The sequence below is a fragment of the Hippopotamus amphibius genome, chromosome 5 (genome assembly GCF_030028045.1).
Source record: "Hippopotamus amphibius kiboko isolate mHipAmp2 chromosome 5, mHipAmp2.hap2, whole genome shotgun sequence".
In the NCBI taxonomy this organism is placed as follows: Eukaryota; Metazoa; Chordata; class Mammalia; order Artiodactyla; family Hippopotamidae; genus Hippopotamus; species Hippopotamus amphibius.
This window is the reverse complement of record NC_080190.1, coordinates 29,047,311-29,065,533: the sequence shown is the minus strand read 5'-3', so window position 1 is coordinate 29,065,533 and position 18,223 is coordinate 29,047,311. Positions and strand designations below refer to the sequence as shown.

At 57.1% G+C, this 18,223-nt stretch overlaps 2 protein-coding genes and 1 long non-coding RNA gene across 9 annotated transcripts; 2 read left to right on the top strand and 1 right to left on the bottom strand.

The window, feature by feature from the left end:
- Positions 1–17: 17 nt before the first annotated feature.
- Positions 18–5,361, top strand: TWNK (twinkle mtDNA helicase). 3 transcript variants are annotated; one of them, XM_057734317.1, is made up of 5 exons: positions 18–1,886; positions 2,080–2,320; positions 2,455–2,562; positions 2,919–3,060; positions 4,126–5,361. In XM_057734317.1, the coding sequence occupies exons 1-5, from the start codon at positions 644–646 to the stop codon at positions 4,444–4,446; spliced, it is 2,055 nt and encodes a 684-aa protein (XP_057590300.1). In that variant the 5' UTR covers positions 18–643; the 3' UTR covers positions 4,447–5,361. The 3 variants fall into 3 exon arrangements, with proteins under 3 accessions (XP_057590300.1, XP_057590301.1, XP_057590302.1); XM_057734318.1 differs by lacking the exon at positions 4,126–5,361 and adding an exon at positions 3,794–4,109; XM_057734319.1 differs by having other exon boundaries at positions 1,763–1,886; positions 2,142–2,320.
- Positions 2,739–8,815, bottom strand: LOC130853115 (uncharacterized). 2 transcript variants are annotated; one of them, XR_009053669.1, is made up of 3 exons: positions 8,563–8,815; positions 4,052–4,719; positions 2,739–3,280 (listed from the first exon to the last, which is right to left on the bottom strand). It is a non-coding gene; the product is annotated as an uncharacterized LOC130853115 (long non-coding RNA). The 2 variants fall into 2 exon arrangements; XR_009053670.1 differs by lacking the exon at positions 2,739–3,280 and adding an exon at positions 3,329–3,400.
- LZTS2 (leucine zipper tumor suppressor 2) lies at positions 7,747–17,842 on the top strand. Of its 4 annotated transcripts, none has more exons than XM_057734323.1 (5): positions 7,747–7,880; positions 13,134–13,583; positions 14,217–14,879; positions 15,429–15,677; positions 16,465–17,592. In XM_057734323.1, the coding sequence occupies exons 2-5, from the start codon at positions 13,176–13,178 to the stop codon at positions 17,146–17,148; spliced, it is 2,004 nt and encodes a 667-aa protein (XP_057590306.1). In that variant the 5' UTR covers positions 7,747–7,880; positions 13,134–13,175; the 3' UTR covers positions 17,149–17,592. The 4 variants fall into 4 exon arrangements, with proteins under 4 accessions (XP_057590306.1, XP_057590304.1, XP_057590305.1 ...); XM_057734321.1 differs by lacking the exon at positions 7,747–7,880 and adding an exon at positions 10,503–10,655 and having other exon boundaries at positions 16,465–17,842; XM_057734322.1 differs by lacking the exon at positions 7,747–7,880 and adding an exon at positions 10,503–10,655 and having other exon boundaries at positions 14,217–14,864.
- Positions 17,843–18,223: the final 381 nt, after the last annotated feature.

Below are 18,223 nucleotides of genomic sequence, written 5' to 3'. Positions count from 1 at the left end.
TTCCGGGGACACTCGCGCCGCGGCAGTTTTGTTTCCGAGGTCATGGCTAGTGGCGCGTGAGGGACCCATGTGGCAGGCGACAGGGGCGAGACGAGAGTGGTGACCCAGGGCCGGCGTCAGGAGCAGCGGACCTCCTAGCAGTGGAGCCGAGGAAACCACGCGGCGCAGGCGCGGCGGGAGTCCTCTGAGCGCGGAGCTCGGTGGAAGCGGCGGAGTGGCGCTCAGCTCGCCTGGAGTCCCCTTGAGGGGAGGAGCGGCGGAGCGGTCCTCTAGCAGGGGTCCCAGAGGAGAGGGACCACGGAGGGGACGCAGGCGGCCCCAGAGATGAGGACGACGAGGAGGGGCAGTGGAGGGGCGGTAGTGGCGAGGAGGTGATCGAGAGAAACCGCATCGGCGAGGGGCGGCGCGGAGGGTTGCAGAGGTGAGGCGGCGGGGGAGCAGCTGTGGAGGACCGCAGGGCTAGGGAACCGGCCAGAGGCACGCGGATATGAAAGGGTCGTGAAGTGGCCATGTAGAGGGGCTGAAGAGGATTCAGGGAGAAGAGAGCTGCGTTCAGGATCCCTAGGGTCTGAGCTAGTTGTGAAGGCACCCGAACCGGGCACCTGAGGCATTTCAAGCAGTGATTTCAGCTGTTTGACTAGGAATGTGGGTCCTCCTCCGAAGTGGGTACCCCCTCCGTATCCTGCTGCCTCTTCGTGGGGCGTGGATGGGACGGAGGGGCCTGCCCCGAAGCTTGGCCCCGGGCCCTCCTCGCAGACGGTACAGGAAGGAGGCTCTCCCCGCCTTGGAGGTACCAGTGTTGCCTGTAACTGCAACTGAAATCCGCCAGTATTTGCGGGCGCGTGGGATCCCCTTCCAGGATGGGCACAGCTGCCTGCGGGCACCTAGTCCCTTTGTGCGGACCTCCAAGCTCAAGGACCAGACTGGTGCTGCCACTTCCTTCAGCCTCTTCATTGACAAGACCACAGGCCGCTTTCTTTGCATGACCAGCCTTGCAGAGGGGAACTGGGAAGACTTCCAGGCCAGCGTGGAGGGGCGAGGGGATGGAGCCAGAGAAGGGGTCCTGCTTAGTGAGGCCCCAGAAGCTGAGGACAGTGAGGAGGTCCGGAGGATCTGGGACCGCGCCATACCGCTCTGGGAGCTGCCTGAATCAGAAGAGGCCCAGCTGGCTCGTGTGATGTTTGGCCTCACCAGAGTGACAGATGACACACTCAAGCGTTTCAGTGTGCGCTATCTGCGGTCTGCTCACAGCCTTGTCTTCCCTTGGTTCTCCCCTGGAGGTTTGGGATTACGAGGCCTGAAGCTATTAGAGGCTGAAGGCCAGGGCAATAGAGTGCGCTACGTAGAGACCACCATTCCCCGGCCTGGTGCCTACCACAACCTGTTTGGGTTACCACTGATCGGTCGTCGAGATGTTGAGGTGGTACTGACGAGTCGTGAGCTGGACAGCCTGGCCTTGAACCAGTCCACAGGGCTGCCCACCCTTGCCCTACCCCGAGGAACAGCCTGCTTACCCCCCGCCTTGCTTCCTTACCTTGAACAGTTCCGTCGCATTGTGCTGTGGCTGGGGGATGACCTTCGGTCCTGGGAAGCTGCCAAGTTGTTTGCCCGGAAACTGAACCCCAAACGATGCTCCTTGGTGCGGCCTGGGGACAAGCAGCCCCCTCCCCTGGAGGCTCTGAACCAAGGCTTGAATCTTTCTCGTATTCTGCGTACTGCCCTGCCTGCCTGGCACAAGTCTATCGTGTCTTTCCGGCAGCTTCGGGAGGAGGTGCTAGGAGAACTGTCAAATGTGGAGCAGGCAGCTGGCGTTCGCTGGAGCCGCTTCCCAGACCTCAATCGTCTCTTGAAGGGACATCGGAAGGGCGAGCTGACGGTCTTCACAGGTGACCCTTTGGGAAATCACTGCTTGGGCGGGTTTGGGTGGAGGTGATCAGATGACTAAAGCACGTGGGCTTGGGGCACAGTAAATGTTGAAGAGGCGCCTTCCCCTCCCAACTGTGAAGCTTCTGCGTGTCTTGGTTTCAAGCGTAGGGCTTTACTTCCTCACCCAGGTCTGTGTTTCCACCCCCTGTGCAGGGCCGACAGGCAGTGGAAAGACAACATTCATCAGTGAGTATGCCCTGGATTTGTGTACCCAGGGAGTGAACACGCTATGGGGGAGCTTTGAGATCAGCAACGTGAGACTAGCCCGGGTAATGCTGACACAGTTTGCTGTGGGGCGACTAGAAGAGCAACTAGACAAATACGATGAGTGGGCCGACCGCTTTGAGGACCTGCCCCTCTATTTCATGACTTTTCATGGGCAGCAGAGCATCAGGTGAGATTCCCAGGCCTGCAGCTTTCAAAGAATAGGAGGGCGGGAGAACAGACTCCCAACAGAGTTTTCTAACGCCATGGTCTGGAGATTACTTGTAACTGACTCTTGAATTCATTGTCTCTTTCTCTTCCCAGGACTGTAATAGACACAATGCAACATGCAGTCTACGTTTATGACATTTGTCATGTGGTCATCGACAATCTGCAATTCATGATGGGTCATGAGCAGCTGTCCACAGACAGGTGACATCCTCCTCTTGTCTAGCTGTAACCCACTTAAACACACATCTTCTCAGGCAGCTGGCCTCTGGGCTAACACACTCTACTCTTGTTTTCTGACATATGTGCAGGCATATACCACCACATATGTATTTCTGTCTTTATAGAGGTATGGGGTGTGACAGTGGGAAGTATGGACAGGGACTTAAGTGTGAGTCCTTGGGTAGAGGGAAGTAGAGTGAGGTTGTGGTGGTTTGTGGGGAGATGTGAACAAATCAGAAGTATGTGTTTGTTCTTGTCACTCTGTGTGTGAACAAATCAGGAGTATGTGTTTGTTCTTGTCACTCTGTGTCTGGTAACCTCTTTGCTTTGTTGGGCAGGATTGCAGCTCAAGACTATATCGTCGGGGCCTTTCGGAAGTTTGCGACAGAGAGCAGCTGCCATGTGACACTGGTCATTCACCCCCGGAAGGAGGATGATGATAAAGAACTACAGACAGCATCCATTTTTGGCTCAGCCAAAGTGAGTGGGCTTTAGAGGAGCTCAAGCTATGGAGAGTAAAGGGGGGCAGGTGTGACCAGGGTCAGACTTCATTCAGCCGTAAATCATCTTGACTGTTCATCTGGAACAGGCAGGAGGCAGCTGCCTCTGGGGCCATGACATAAGGAATACACGTGCTAGAATACAAAGGCTGATAATGGCTGGTCCTTTGCCCTTTTTGTCCTCCAGGAACTCACATCTTCTGTGGGGAGAAGAAGGAGACAGTGAGGGACTTCCCCAGCAATCCAGTGGTTAAGACTCCGAGCTTCCAATGCAGGGGGCGGGGGTTTGATCCGTGGTCGGGGAACTAAGATCCCACATGCTGCATGGTGCAGCCAGAAAAAAAAAAAAAGAGACAGTGATTACAACTCAGTATGATAAGAGCTACGATAGGCAGCACAAGTATTTGGAGAGAAAAGAGAAAAGGCATCTGAGTGAGCCTGGGACATCTAGGGAGACCTCCTAGAAGAGGTATCAACAAAGGTTGGGTTGGGTTTTGGCAGACAGTTCGTGTTAAATAAGCAAATAAGTGGGAGGGCCTCTTGGCATCAGGACCAGCCTGATCCTGAAGCTTCCAGTGGTACACAGTGCCTGGGCTGGGCACGGGGAATACAGGGCAAGGAACACAAACTATGTGCCACAATGGAACAGGCATGGAAGTGGGGAAGAGAATAACACAGAAGTGTTAAGATGATGGTGCTTTTTTTATTTACAGGGATCAAGAATGGTCTCTCTGATGAAGTGTGACATTTAGACTGGGAGCTAAACGATAAGGAGCTCAGGCTGAGTGAGCTGGTGAGCTGCGGAGCTAGAAGTGTTAGCAGCAGAGGGAACAGCATGTACACAATCTGGGACAGGGTTGTCAGGGAACTGAAAGACTCAGGTGGCCCCAGCATTGTGATCAGTAGTTCAAAGAGCTTGGTGATGGGGGAGGTACTGTTTCCTTCCCCCATTCTTTCTATTCGCCACGTACCTTCAACCTTCCTTTGTGCTTCTCTCATATGTCTTCTCACTGCTCCTTCCTCCTTCTGCCCCTTATTCCCCCAGGCAAGCCAGGAAGCAGACAATGTTCTGATCCTACAGGACAGGAAGCTGGTAACTGGGCCAGGGAAACGGTATCTGCAGGTGTCCAAGAACCGCTTTGATGGAAACGTAGGTGTCTTTCCACTTGAATTCAACAAGAGCTCTCTCACCTTCTCCATACCACCAAAGAGCAAGGCCCGGCTCAAGAAGATCAAGGATGATAATGGGCTAGTGGCCAAAAAGCCCTCTTCTGGCAAAAAGGGGGCTGTGCCCCAGATCTCTGAGCCTTGCTCTGAGCAGGCCCCCAACCCCTACAAGCCAGACCTCTCCAAGCCTTCAAGGTGAAGGTATTGCAGGGCTGGTTGCTGAAATGAGCCTGGCAGGACAGGCTGGGGTAGAGATTCTTTCTTATTCCTCTGCTGGAGCTGTCTCTGTCCTGTAGTTGTGAGCTATGGGCCCTTCTAGTCTGAGGGGCCTAGCCTAGGGCAGGGTTCCATGGCAAGGGAATTCACTTTCGCAAATATTTGAGAACCTACTGTGAGCTGGCTTTTGTTCTAGATCCTGGGAATATAGCACTGACAAGACAGATGAGGTCCCTGCTTCCATGGAACCTGTAATCTGGTAGAAGAGACAAAATAAGCAATGAATAAATACATACAAAACAGTTTTAGACAGTGAAAAATGCTTTAAAGGAAAAAAATACAGTAATGTGATAGTGCTTACAGGCTAGTTTAGGTTAAGATCTGAAAAGGTGTCTCTGAGCAGAGGACATTTGAGCCGGGGCCTCTAAAGAACTAGGATTGAGCCATGTAAACATCTGGAGAAAGAGGAATCCAGGCAGAGGGAAAAGTAAATACAGAGGCCCTGAGGTGGAAATGAGCAAGTTGGGGTCAAAGCCATGGGGTCAGGCCCCCTGAACCTGGAGGAGAATAGGAGACTTCTTGCCAAAACTCCACCCCAGGCTTTCAGAGCCAAGGGGTGACATGGTGGATACCAAGCTCCTCTGCTCCCCACTGTGGAGCCTACCCTGAGGTGGTGCTTACTACCATTGGATCTAGGTGCTTAGCCCTCATAATACCAAGACCAGCTACAAAGGTGGAAGCCTGGAAGAGAGCCATGGAACGGAGCTGTAAGCCCAGAGTGCCTGCCATCTAGACACTCATTCCATGGTGTATTGCCTTGGACTGCTGGAGTGGACACAATCATGACTTTTTGTAGAGCCTTTCCAGTTTTACTGAGAAAAAAAATTTTTTTTTCAATGCCTTTGTTTCTGTGCTTTTTCTTATTTGACCACCAGGTGTCTCCCCAGTCTTTAACTGGATTTTCCTCTTGCTTTGAATTGGGAGTGGATAGGTCCCCTCCCCACCCCATCTGAGCTGCACTGCCAAGAAAGCAGGGGCATTAGAGTCCTCATATATGCACACCCTAACACCTCTCCATGGCCTAGGGAAGACATGATGGTGCTTCTTTATCCCTGGTCTTCCCTGAGGATCTCCATGTGAACCCTGGCAGAGGTGTGGGTCACTGGGCCCCATGCCTAAGGCCTTGCCTGACCAGCTGTCCCTCTATGATATGAGCCACTCACTGGCCTTGTGGACTCAGGCTTAGCATATTCTTATCTGGCCCCACCCCCGTCCACTTCCCTCCTCTTGTACCCTCTCAGCGTTTCTCTTCTGTTAGTGTATGTCAGAACTGGGGCTTTTGTTTAAAAAATGCAGAACCTAAGACGCTACTCTCTCCCCAATCCTGACACACACACAGGCATTTCTAATTTTGGAGTTTTGGGGAGAGGTACAGGACTCCTCATTTTTAAGAAAACCTGAAGGAGATTATAAAATAACTTGTCCAGAGACCCTGTCAGAAATATTGCTAAATGATGACACTTTCCCGTCTCACTTCCTCTGATATCCTCAAGTCTGTTTCCCTTTAGATTTGCCTGCAAGAGTGATGAGAATGCAAGATGTTCTAAGAGGGCTGGGGAGAAACCTTTTGTAAATGCAGGGGGCGGGGGGTCCTGCTTCCTGGAAGCAGGGCTGCCTTATCAAGATCTCCCTGCCAACCTAAGAGGGGGCTCTGGAACCCTGTGGAATGGTCTGGGGTCTCTGGTCTGTTGTGTGTGAGAACTGTGGCTACAATTGTCTCCTGAAACAGACCCTGGAGCAAAGCTGTTCTCTGGGGCAAGGGAGGGGGGACCTCCTCTAGGGCCTCCCTTCTTGGGGGTCTCTCCTAGACTGGCTGGAGCCAGGCCTCCTAATCCCGCAGTAATCATTCCCAGCCGCTGGCTGGTCTAGGCCTCATCCAGGGTCTATAACTCTGAACGTCAGCCATGCCTTCCAGATGCACACCACCAGGTCAATCCTACCTATAAGGATGTGGGTTCCACATTCTGGTCTCTGCAGGATGCCTGGTGTGTTCTCAGGAAATCCTTTAGGGATTTCCATTAGGGGACTTTTGTGAGGTCTCTGTGAACTGGGGATAGAGGGACAGATACACGCTTGCCTGTCTTGCCCCGCCCTCCTAGCAGATACCCCCACACTGCACAAACCAGAATGGTGGGGCGGAGGGGAAGCTAAGGCTCCCCCGGCCCCACCCCTTACACACACACATTCCATTCCACACGTGTCTTAAACTCCTCACACCAAAATTCGCCCAAAGTATGTTCAGGAGTCTCTGGAGCCTAGAAAGCAGTAGTTAATCCCTGGGTCCTGTGTAAGGTTCCTGGGAGTCACTGTCCCAGTGCCCAGCCAAAGGGAACTGAGGCAAATTGCCTGGGCTGGAACCAGTTCTCTGCCTGTACCCAGTTGGACATTAAGAATCTTCCTCAGAGCGCAGGGAGCGCATTGCCCAGCACAGTCCAGCTGGATTTGCAGCCTTGGCCTCAGATTCATTGTCACACTTGGCTGTGAGGAGAGCAGCTTTGGTCCTCCATCCCTTTACTGGGGATGGGTTTAGGAAGGGACTAAACTCACAGGACTCCTGTTAACCAAGTACTCAGGCTGCAAATATGGCCCAGATACCTGTAGACATAACAATCTGCCCTCCCACAGGCTGCCGTGAATGCCACGGAGGGAGCCCTTGGTGCCTCCCTGTAATACAGGTCAACTTCCTGTTTGTGTCTGTGGGTGGAACTTTATGAGCCTAAGAGAAGCCTGGCCGTACTCTGTGGGGGGCCAGAACTGGCAATCCTGCTCACCTGGGCAGACACATACTCCAGGGGAGGGGGAAGGTGCTGTTCTGCTCGGGCAGCCCCAACCCCGAGGTGTGTGTGAGAAAGGGCGGGGTCTGTTTTGGTGAAACCCGAGCCTTCTTTGTCTGCTTCCCAGGGGTTTTCCCTGAGTCTGGGGAGTGGGCTGAGAGTAGACCCGGTTGGGCTCCCTACATAGCAGAGGAAGGTGGCAATAAAGCCCTATTGACAACTTGGTTAGGGCTGCCAGGTAGTTTAGCTTAACTGTCGCGCCGCTGGTCCCTTCGTAAGTCAAAAGCCAAATCCAGTAAACTGTGAAGTCAGAGGCCAGAGGGATAGTCTTGGGCCACCGTCGAGCCGCAGCTGGGCTGGGTACTGGGTCGGCTGTTGAGGGGGTGCTGCATAGACCACTCCCCTGCCTGGGTCGGGGGCGCGGCCTCGGCCGCCCCGCCCCGCTCCACCAAGCCCGGCCAGGCGGGCGCTGGGAATCCGCAGCCCGGAGCGGGCTTGGGAGCCAGCAGATCTGCGGCAAAGAGGTGCGGGCGCCGGAGCAGGAGCCGGGCGGGAGCTGGAACGGCGGTGCAGGTGGTGCTGGGTGAGTGAGTGGTGGGGCCGCGGAGGTGTGGGAACTCTTGCCTCCCGCACACCCCCGCAGCGAACTTTCCCGGTCTGGGGAAGCTGGGGATTGGGGTGAGGAGGGGGATCCCAGTCCGGGGGCCACAGGCGAAGAGTCTGAACAGGGAACCTACACGGAAACTCACACTGATGGGCCCACACACGCGTGCACACAGACCCACGCGCTTACTGGAAACGAACACACGTGCATTCCAGGGCGGACGCGCCCAGTAAGTTACGCTTGCAGTCCGTGGAGCACCGCCACTGGCCCGCGAGGACCCCCAGCGGGCAGGGCGCGCTGCTGTCGCGTACTTGACGGGGGTGGGAGAAAAGGGCCGCCCAGTGACCGCGGATGGAGGCGGGCCGGGTGGGACACTTCGGCAGGTTCATGCTTCCCTGCCGCCCACAGGTGAAGACGTAACGTAAACAGGCGTTGAGCACGTGATCGCTTCCCAGACCAGTGGGCTGTGCTCCCCCAACCCCGGCCTCAGGGCGGGAACCTCCCTCCCCGGTACTAAGCGAGTTTGCGAGGCACCGTGCCGGGCTGTATTCCATTCTCCACCTGGAGGTGATAAGCCCTCCCCCAGGAATGGGAACACAACGCCCTCTGGAGTTGGGGTAGCGCAGGAGGACGAGAGACTGTTGGGCTGGGGTGGGGTTACCTGAGCTCCTCGCCTTCCTTCTCCGGAATATGGTGTCCCCATCCCTGAAGGTATTCGAGGGGAGCGCTATTCTGGATGGCAGTGTGCAGCAGTCCGGTCCTCCAGCCTGGGGAGCAGCTGCCTCGGGAGTGCCTGTCGGTCCCCTTCCGACTACCACCCCTCCTTGCAGAACAGGGAGCTCCTACCCCCAAAGTAGGAGCAGAAAGCCCACTCATGCAAGAGTGGGAGTCCCCTTTCCCCAGAGAATGCATAAGCGTACACATCCCCTCAATACCAGAGTGGGCCTATCTCCCTCTGGTAGAAGGGAGGACGGCCCTCCCTCCCCCCAGGGAATGAGGGAGTGGGCAGCAGCCCTCGGCTTCCCTCCCCGCCCCACCCCCCACCTCGACACACACGCTGAGCCCAGCTGCTGCCTGAGCTTCTGGGCAGGCTGCCAGAAAGGGGAGGAGGCTCCTGGTGCCCCAGGAGGCTGGGATCAGGGCAAGGCCAAGAGAGGGGGTCTCTACGGGGGGTGGGACTCAGTCTGTTCTTGTGAGGCAGAGGGTCTAGGGTGAGCCTGAGGGTGGCTGGGCTATGTTTCCCTTTCCAGGGAAAAAGAAAGAAAAACAACCCTTTCCAGAGAGCTAAAAATAGAGCTGAGAGCCGGCCAGGACTGTGGCCTGGAAGGGGGGGATGCTCCTTCCTGGGGCAGAGGAGCTCTGGCAGGCCTTGGCCCTGGGGGGCGGGGTTGGGGGCAGGAGGCTGCCCTTGCCCAGGGGTGCGGGCATCAGCTGACCTGATGAGGTCACAGAGACCCCTGCAGGAAAGTCTGTGTGGTAAAATGTTTGTGAAATACGAGTATGTGTTAAGAAGTTGTCTTTGTGACTGTGAATAAGACTGTCAGTGTGAAACATGCTTAGGAGACTAAGTGTATTTAAGATTGCGACTGAGTGCGAAGGAGCTCCAGCTGTGAAAGCTTGTGCACGACTAGGCGTGTGACACCGAGTGTACCTCTGTGAGCCGGCCTGAAAGATTAAGGAAAGAAGGGACATGGAACCTTGCGGTGGATGAAACAGACTGTGTAATTGTGGCTGTGTGAGACTGAACGTGGGAAAGGTCGTGTGGGTGTTAAGATTGTGTTGTTTGCCAGTGAGAATATCCCAAACCCTGAGAAGACAGTGCAGTGTTGTCTGTTGTGAGGCCGGTGTAGGCTTGGCCTATAGGTTTCGACCGGCTCACCCCAGTAGCTTTTGGGGGCCCAGAGGCTGCCTCTCTCCGAGCAATGACCTCTCTCTCAGCAAATGACTCGAAGGGAAGGTTGGGAAGCACAGAGCCGCGCTCGGGGAAGGCCTGGGCTCTCGAGGGAGAGGCTACAGTGCTGGGGAGTTGGGAAGGGACCCCCCCCACACCCGCTCCAAGGCTGGGGGTGACTGGGCGTGTTCTCCGAATGGGCCGCCAGATGGCGCCGCCTCCGCAAATCCAAGCCCGCCTCCTCCAACCAGCTGGGGGTGGGGCAAGCACCCACCAAGCCTCGACCCCCGACTTCTGCTGGGGCGCAGGGCCCAGGGTGGGGGGCAGCTGACTCTCGGCCTCCCTCTCTGGACTCCAAAGCTGGAGAGTGTGTCTGGGGCGGGGAGGCATCGACTAGAGGAGCGGAGGGGGGAGGGCGGCCGCCGGGGCGCCTGGCCCTTTGTGCTCGAACAATGACCAGCTGCTGCTGGCCCCGGGGCCCGGGCAGGGGTAGAGGGTGACCCGCCGCCTAGTCCTTGAGCCGACCGAGCCCCCTGACACACAGCCACCGCGCCTCGGAGGGAGGGGACCTGAGTCCCGCTGCGTAGCCCCTGCGTGCGCCCGGCCGGACACGCGTGACGCGGGGTGCCTGCGCGTGTCCGCGCCCCGGGGGCGGGGCCGCCCCTCGGACCCTCCCCCGCGCTGCACCGCCCACTTGGGCCGGGCGGGGGCCGGGCCCGGCCGGGTCGGGTCGGGGGCGCTGCGGAGGCGGGGCCGGGCCGGACCGGGCCGCTCCGAGTGGCCGCGCGCGGGCCGGAGCCGGGCGGCGCGCCTGTGGAGCGCTGGGGGCGGCCCGGGGCTGAGCATGGAGCTGCGCGGTGGAGGTGAGGGGGGGCCGGGGCTGGGAGGCGACCTGGGGGCGCCCCCAACTTTTGCGCGGCGGAGGTCCCGTGGGGTGACGGCATTCCACAGCTGCCCCCACTTTATGCGGGGGGCGGGGGGTGGGGTGGACTCCGGAGGGTGGATTGGGGGCTCCCGGCTTCCTGTCTCGGAATGGGAACTCGTGATCCCAGACTTGATCCCGCTGGATGGTCCTTGGAGTTTGGTGAGGGGGAGACTTTCCCGAACTCTTCTGCCCCCAAAACAGGTCTGTGGGAGCTTGGACCTTGGCCAGACTTCCCTCGGGCCCGGCTGGACCTAGCCCTCAGCCGCCCCCAGCCCACTGAGCAGGGGAGTGTATGCTGTGCTGGAGCGGTTTCTCAAGGATGTTGGGGAGAGCGAGGGGTTCCCTTCCCACAGCCACAAACGCATTTCTCAAAATGGAGCCTCCACTTGCCCCTCCTTCTCTCTCGGGCTCCAAGAGCAGGAGCCGGGCTGGCTGGGCCTGGCTTTCCAGACGCCTGGCGCTGGCTCCCTGGGTGTCTGGCTCTCAGGGCCCAGCTCAGTGTCTCTTCTGGGTTTAGGGGGGGCCCCTGGCTCACTGGGTCTGCCTGACCAGGGGCCTCTCAGTCTTTGTCTCTTGTCTTTTGGGTCCCTGTCTGAATCTGTCTCCTCCTTTCAGTTCCCACTTTCTCTGTGCTCACTGAAGTGGGGAAATGCAGACAGAGATGCCAGCCTCCATGGCCCCCTAAGAAGCCCCTTCCCCACTGTTTCCTCCATACCCTGGAGTGGTCTGGGAGGGGGCAGAAGAGGGGGTGTTCCGGGGGGATGTTCCATCGAGTTTGCTCAGGACTGGCACTTGTGGGGTAGACTCAGCCCCTGCCCCTGCTGCGTGGACACCAGTCACCCCCACCCCAGCTTCCAGCTCCTCCTCCTTCAATCTGGACACCTCCCTGCTTCTCCAGATCTTTTGACTTGAGCCGGGAGGGGGGCTGGTGGACTTAACAGAACACAAGCAAGAATGAAGGAGAGCAGATCAAGCAAAGACTAATGTGTTTCTCCTCTCCCCACACTCCAGTGAGTGACAAAAACCAGGCTCCCACTAACCGAGTTGGCCCTGCATGCAACCGAGGCTCTCACCCTCTCTGTCACATGCTCCCATGCACACACAGTGCTCTATACACACGTGTGCACCCTCATTTCCTATTCACACACTCGTGTAAGATACATGAACTCATGTATATGTGAATGGACATCTAACCAAACATATTCTTTTATATAGTCACACTCGTACACTACAAATTCACTTATGTATGCATTTGCAACTTTCACATATTTTCTGAGAGAAACCCTATTTACACACACACTTTTGTAAGATATGCACATGAGTTCACATGTATGTGCATGTATATCTGAATGTACTAATACATCTATCCAAACATATACTCACACACTCGTTTACGATGTTTTCACACACAGTGCTTAGATTCATGCTCTTGTGCAGTTTCACGTGCACAAATAAGTAAAGTGCACACACTCCTACTCCTACGCAATTCTCTGTCTACTTCTTGGCCCCTGCTCTGCATGATGACTTCAGCAGATGCCTAAGTCCTGGTCTTCAGCCTCAGGACTAGGGAGGGAGTTCCGGGTGGAGACTTGCTGTCCCCTTCCAGGAAGGAGCAGGGCCTGGGGAGGTGGAGCTCTCTTCCCTGGGCCCCAGGGAAGTGAGATCTTGGAACAGCTGCCAGAGGTTATGGTAGAGCTTCTATCCTCATCCTCTCAGGGTTACTCTGAGGAATGTCCAAAGCTAGAAGGTTTCATGGAGGTTTGCAGTGGACCTGTGTAGGCTTCTTTAGGCCTAACTGGGTGCGGTGAGGCTGGGAGTTGTCATGGAAACAAGCATGAGCCTGCATCTACCTCTGGGAGGCAGGAGACCCCAGAGGGCATCTGTGGGCTCCCTAAGAGTTCTGGGTTCTTGCTAGACCAGCTCCACCCTTGCCACCCGTCTGTCTGGGAGAAACTGAGGTCCAGCTAGGGGAGGCTAGGCACTGCCTACCCTTAGCTCTTTGTTCCCTAATTACCATCTGAGTTGCTGACTGCACCCCTGAGGTTGCCCAGACTGCCTCTAATGAGGCCACCTGTCCCAGGGGACCAGGGACTGGTGCTGGGAGCTGGTAGAGAGGGCTCCCTCCCTAACTTGAGTCCTGGCCTCTGTGGGGCCCCATTCCCTCATCATCCCTGCTTGATAGATTCAGTCCTCAGCCCTGTTCAGACCAGAGCTGGCAGTGGTTTGGGGCCCAGGGAGAATTGAGGTTCTTGCCAAGACTCAGGATGCCTTGAGGGTACCCAGAGAGGGTATCAGTGCTTGTTACTGATGTCAGGGAGCTGTTTGACCTGGGCCAAAGGACCAGGAGGGACTCAGGACCTTATATAGAGAGGGAGCTCAAGACAGAGAGACTCTGACACCACTGCCCTGCTCACAGGTTTCCCTGGAGGCCCTTGGCCAGGCCCGAGCTTCTGCTGCGATGGCCATTGTGCAGACGCTGCCAGTACCACTGGAGCCCACTCCTGAGGCCGCCACTGCCCCACAAGCTCCAGCCATGGGCAGCGTGAGCAGCCTTATCTCAGGCCGGCCCTGCCCCGGGGGGCCTGCTCCTCCCCGCCACCACGGTCCCTCTGGGCCCACCTTCTTCCGCCAGCAGGATGGGCTGCTGCGGGGTGGCTATGAGGCACAGGAGCCACTGTGCCCAGCTGTGCCCCCCAGGAAAGCTGTCCCTGGCACCAACTTTACCTACATCAATGAGGACTTCCGGACAGAGTCACCCCCCAGCCCAAGCAGTGACATTGAAGATGCCCGAGAGCAGCGGGCACGCAATGCCCATCTCCGCGGTCCCCCACCAAAGCTCATCCCTGTCTCTGGAAAGCTTGAGAAGGTGAGGACCAGCCCTTCCTTTGGGGCCTGGGTGGAATCAGGGGTACCCTGGAGAAGCTGAAAGTTGGAGACCTATTTAGAGGAAGGAGTGTGGGCTCCTGATTCACCAGACCTGGGTTCTCATCCCAACTCTGCCTCGTTCTGGTTGTGTGACCTCAGGAAAAATCATTTAACCTTTCTGAGCCTCAGTTTCTATATCTGTAAGATGGATGTAATAGGTCAACTCTCATAGAATTGTTATGAGAATTAAATCTAATGATGTTTGTAAAGTGTTTAGCCTAGTGTCTGGCACATAATATGTACTCAGTAAATGTTAGCTGCTTAAGAAATACTGTTTTGTACATAAAACAATGTGTTTGAATTTGAGCAAGGCCCGTAACTCTGCTGAGCCTCCACTTCCTCATCTCGTTTGAGACAGTGATAATATTTTGCTTGTATGGCTGTTGTAATGATCTGAGAGGAACCCTTTAAATTGCTTGACATAAAGCTGACACTCAGGAGGCCCTCAGCCAGTGGTAGCACTTGTTATTAATATATGGGGATTGGGGACCCCAGATGGGAGGGCAGGGAGTATGATAAGGGCTTTGAAAGATTGGGCGGCTCATCTCCATTGTCAAATGGCACCTCATTTCAGAACATGGAGAAAATTGTGATCCGCCCAACAGCCTTCAAGCCAGTGCTGCCCAAACCGCGAGGGGCACCATCCCTACCTAGCTTCCTGGGTCCTCGGGCCGCCGGACTGTCGGGGAGCCAAGGCAGCCTAACGCAGCTGTTTGGGGGCCCTGCCTCCTCCTCCTCTTCCTCCTCCTCCTCGGCTGCCGACAAACCCCTGACACTGAGTGGCTGGGCCAGCGGCTGCCCATCGGGGACTCTGTCCGACTCCGGCCGAAACTCACTGTCCAGCTTGCCCACTTACAGCACCGGGGGTGCCGAGCCAGCCACCAGCTCCCCAGGCGGGCACCTGCCTTCCCACGGCCCTGGACGGGGGGCACTGCCTGGGCCAGCCCGAGGGGCCCCCACTGGGCCCTCCCACTCAGACAGTGGCCGATCTTCCTCCAGCAAGAGCACAGGCTCCCTGGGGGGCCGCGTGGCAGGGGGGCTCTTGGGCAGCGGTCCCCGGGCCTCCCCTGACAGCAGCTCCTGTGGGGAACGCTCCCCACCACCGCCCCCGCCTCCTCCACCCCCTTCGGACGAGGCCCTGCTGCATTGTGTCCTGGAAGGAAAGCTCCGAGACCGGGAGGCAGAGCTGCAGCAGCTGCGGGACAGTCTGGACGAGAGTGAGGTGACCATGTGCCAGGTGTGGTCAGCGGCAGTGACGGGGGTGGCATGGCAGGACGGCCACAGGTGCTGGGGGTATAAGAAGCATTTCTGTCTGTGCTGAGGGGCAGGTGTTGGGCTGGTGTACGGTGACCCCATTCCCCAGCCCAGCTGTCTGGCTTCAACTGTAGCGTGGTGGACACAGCACCACCATTTACTATCTTTCAGACTTGAGCAAGCTTACTTCGTCGTACTGAGTCTCAGTTCCCTCATCTATAAATGGGGATGTTCCTGGCCTCAGGGTTATCATGAAGATGAAGTAGGGTGAAGGGTGTAAAGTGCTTAGACTAATGCCTGGCACCTGGGAGGTGCCACATAAGTGCTTTCTATCATTGTTGTTGTGTCTCTTTTCATAAAAGCAGTTGCTGCTGTTGGTGTCGTAATTATTACAATTGTCGACTGGAGTTCACCTTCCCTGAGCCCAGGATGGTGGGCCGCCAGGGCAGTCGGTGATCGGGGAGCTGGGGGTGGCCAGGGCTCGAGGTCTGGGGGGAGCCAGCAGGACCCAGGCCTGCCCTTTCGCCCACAGGTGTACGAGGAGCGGCAGCGGCCCTGGCAGCGGGAGCGCGAGGCCGTGCGAGAGGACAGCACGGCCCGGGCGCAGCGGGCCCGACAGCTGCTGCAGCTTCAGGTGTTCCAGCTGCAGCAGGAGAAGCGGCAGCTGCAGGATGACTTTGCGCAGCTGCTACAGGAACGAGAGCAGCTGGAGCGGCGCTGCGCCACCTTCGAGCGGGAGCAGCGAGAGCTCGGGCCACGGCTGGAGGAGACCAAGTGGGAGGTGGGCCGGACAAAGATGGGCAGAGAGCAGGGCCTTTGGGGGAGTACGCCTGGAAAGGAGGGGCGCAGCCACACCCCTTCGCCTGCCACCCCCAGCGGACTGCCCCTTCCTCACCCTTGTGAGATGAGGCTCCCCTTCTGACCTCCCTTTCTGGGTGCGCGTCTCCTTGGGCCTCCACGTCAGGTCTCACTGGTCTGGTCTAAGTGTTCACGTAGCCAGTGATGTTGCCATCCACTGCCTTTCCACCCATAATAAGAATGAGAATATAGTGCTCGCTGCTCAACAGGCACTGCTCTAAGTGTGTAACATAGAGCGTATCATCTAATCCCTGTAACAGCCCTGTGAAGTGAGTGCTGTTAACATCCTCATTTTACAGGTGAGGAAAGTGAGACCCAGAAAGGCTGGAGCCCGGGGTCACACCTAGTCAGTGGGTGATCTGAGAACCCGGCCGTCCAGTTCCAATGTCTCAGCTTTTCAGCAAGATACTGTAGTACCTCTCAACTGGAAATGTGGGCACTGCCTTCAGTTGCTTCCATTCCTACAAAACCTGCCACCAGCCAGTCCCCAGGGTGCTGGTGCTTCATGATGGTTTAAAGACCCTAGTTTTGAAAGTAAAAGACCTGGGTCTGTATTCCACCTTAGCCAATTAATAGCTGTCTCAGTGTCTTCATCTGTAAAATGGGTAAAATGATCAAACCACCTCTCCCCAAATGTCCTGCATGATGTCAGGGCCTGACCCCCGGGAGAACCCTTCTCACCATCCTTTTCAACTGTCTCCCACCCCAAGGTGTGCCAGAAGTCAGGAGAGATCTCCCTGCTGAAGCAGCAACTGAAGGAATCTCAGGCAGAGCTGGTGCAGAAGGGCAGCGAGCTGGTGGCCCTGCGAGTGGCACTGCGGGAGGCCCGGGCAGCTCTGCGGGTCAGTGAGGGCCGGGCGCGGGGTCTCCAGGAGGCGGCCCGAACACGGGAGCTGGAGCTGGAGGCCTGTTCCCAGGAGCTGCAGCAGCACCGCCAGGAGGCTGAGCGGCTGCGGGAGAAAGCTGGGCAGTTGGACACTGAGGCAGCCGGGCTCCGGGAACCCCCTGTGCCACCTGCCACCGCTGACCCGTTCCTCCTGGCAGAGAGTGATGAGGCCAAGGCACAGCGGGCAGCAGCCGGGGTAGGGGGCAGCCTGCGGGCCCAGGTGGAGCGGCTCCGGGCAGAGCTACAGCGGGAGCGGCGGCGAGGCGAGGAGCAGCGGGACAGCTTCGAAGGGGAGCGGCTGGCCTGGCAGGCGGAGAAGGAGCAGGTGATCCGCTACCAGAAGCAGCTGCAGCACAACTACATTCAGATGTACCGACGCAACCGGCAGCTGGAGCAGGAGCTGCAGCAGCTCAGCCTGGAGCTGGAGGCCCGGGAGCTCGCAGACCTGGGCCTGGCGGAACCGGCTCCCTGCATCTGCCTGGAGGAGATCACTGCCACCGAAATCTAGGGCCTTGGCATCCAGCTCTGTGGGGAACTCTACTGAATGCAGGCGGGGTAGCCTCAGATCCACTGAGGGCCCCAGGGCCACTTGTCCCCCTGGGATCCAGGCCTCTGGGCCTCTGCCAAGGACTCGGGGCTGCCCTATGACTTAGATGAACAAGATCAGACTCCTTGATGGTGGTCCCCATGTTCACTGTCACCCAGAAGCTCCTACTCACTTGACCTGTTTCACTCCCCAACTACCGCCATCGCCACTCTGCCAACCCCATTCACTCCCAGCGCTCACCAGCCCACCCAGCCAGGGGCTCAGAAGAGGAAGGGGCTCCCTCATCTCCACGTTCTCTCCCATCCCAAAGCCAGAGCGAGCCAGACAGCGCCAGCTGCTCCAGATGTGCCTGCCCCCACCCTGTCCGTGTTGGGGGACAGGGCTGGGACTGGGATCTGATCCCCAGGTTCCAGCTCTGCAGCCTCTCTCCTGGGGTGAGGGGGCTGTAGTCAGACCAAAGGAAGAACTCAGAAATGTCTTGTTTATTTGTGTTTGTGACCAAGCGGCCCCTCCCCACACCCAGGTTTATGGCCTCATTTTCACTTGTATATTTTTCACATTGTATATTTCTTGTACAAACCCAAAGAAAAAAATTAAAAAATTTTTTTGTTTTTAAAAAAAGATGAGTGTGCTGGATAAAGATGATGAGAACTTGTTTGACCCCCATGCCCTCTTTATTTGCTGGCTATTCCCCTACCCCTCATAGAGGTCTTAGGGGGAGAAAGGGTGGGATGGGGGAAGGAGAAATCCAGTAGAAGATCTGAGGTCCTAGTGGACCACAACATGAAATGGGCTCTCAGGGTTTGAGAAACTAGAAAAGACTCCCATCCTGTCGCTTGCACAGAACACTGCTTAGGGCTGAGGGCTGGATGCAATGACCCCCCCCCCCCTTAAGGGCCCTGAGAGTTCCTGTCCCTCACTGCTTGGGGGAATCACAAGAGTGCACACCAATCCCAAGCTGCAGACCTCGGGTCTCCACACCCCATTCCTGTCTTGGGAGGCTGGGGGCAGTGAGCTGGTGACATGGCTGCCCAGT

Bases quoted from the DNA above. Each gene is read 5' to 3' on its own strand.
- TWNK (XM_057734317.1), top strand. From the start codon at position 644: ATGTGGGTCCTCCTCCGAAGTGGGTACCCCCTCCGTATCCTGCTGCCT. The intron at 2,563-2,918 runs GTGACATCCTCC...TTTGTTGGGCAG, and splicing joins GAGCAGCTGTCCACAGACAG to GATTGCAGCTCAAGACTATA. The intron at 3,061-4,125 runs GTGAGTGGGCTT...TTATTCCCCCAG, and splicing joins CCATTTTTGGCTCAGCCAAA to GCAAGCCAGGAAGCAGACAA.
- LZTS2 (XM_057734321.1), top strand. From the start codon at position 13,176: ATGGCCATTGTGCAGACGCTGCCAGTACCACTGGAGCCCACTCCTGAG. The intron at 13,584-14,216 runs GTGAGGACCAGC...ACCTCATTTCAG, and splicing joins TCTCTGGAAAGCTTGAGAAG to AACATGGAGAAAATTGTGAT. The intron at 15,678-16,464 runs GTGGGCCGGACA...TCCCACCCCAAG, and splicing joins TGGAGGAGACCAAGTGGGAG to GTGTGCCAGAAGTCAGGAGA.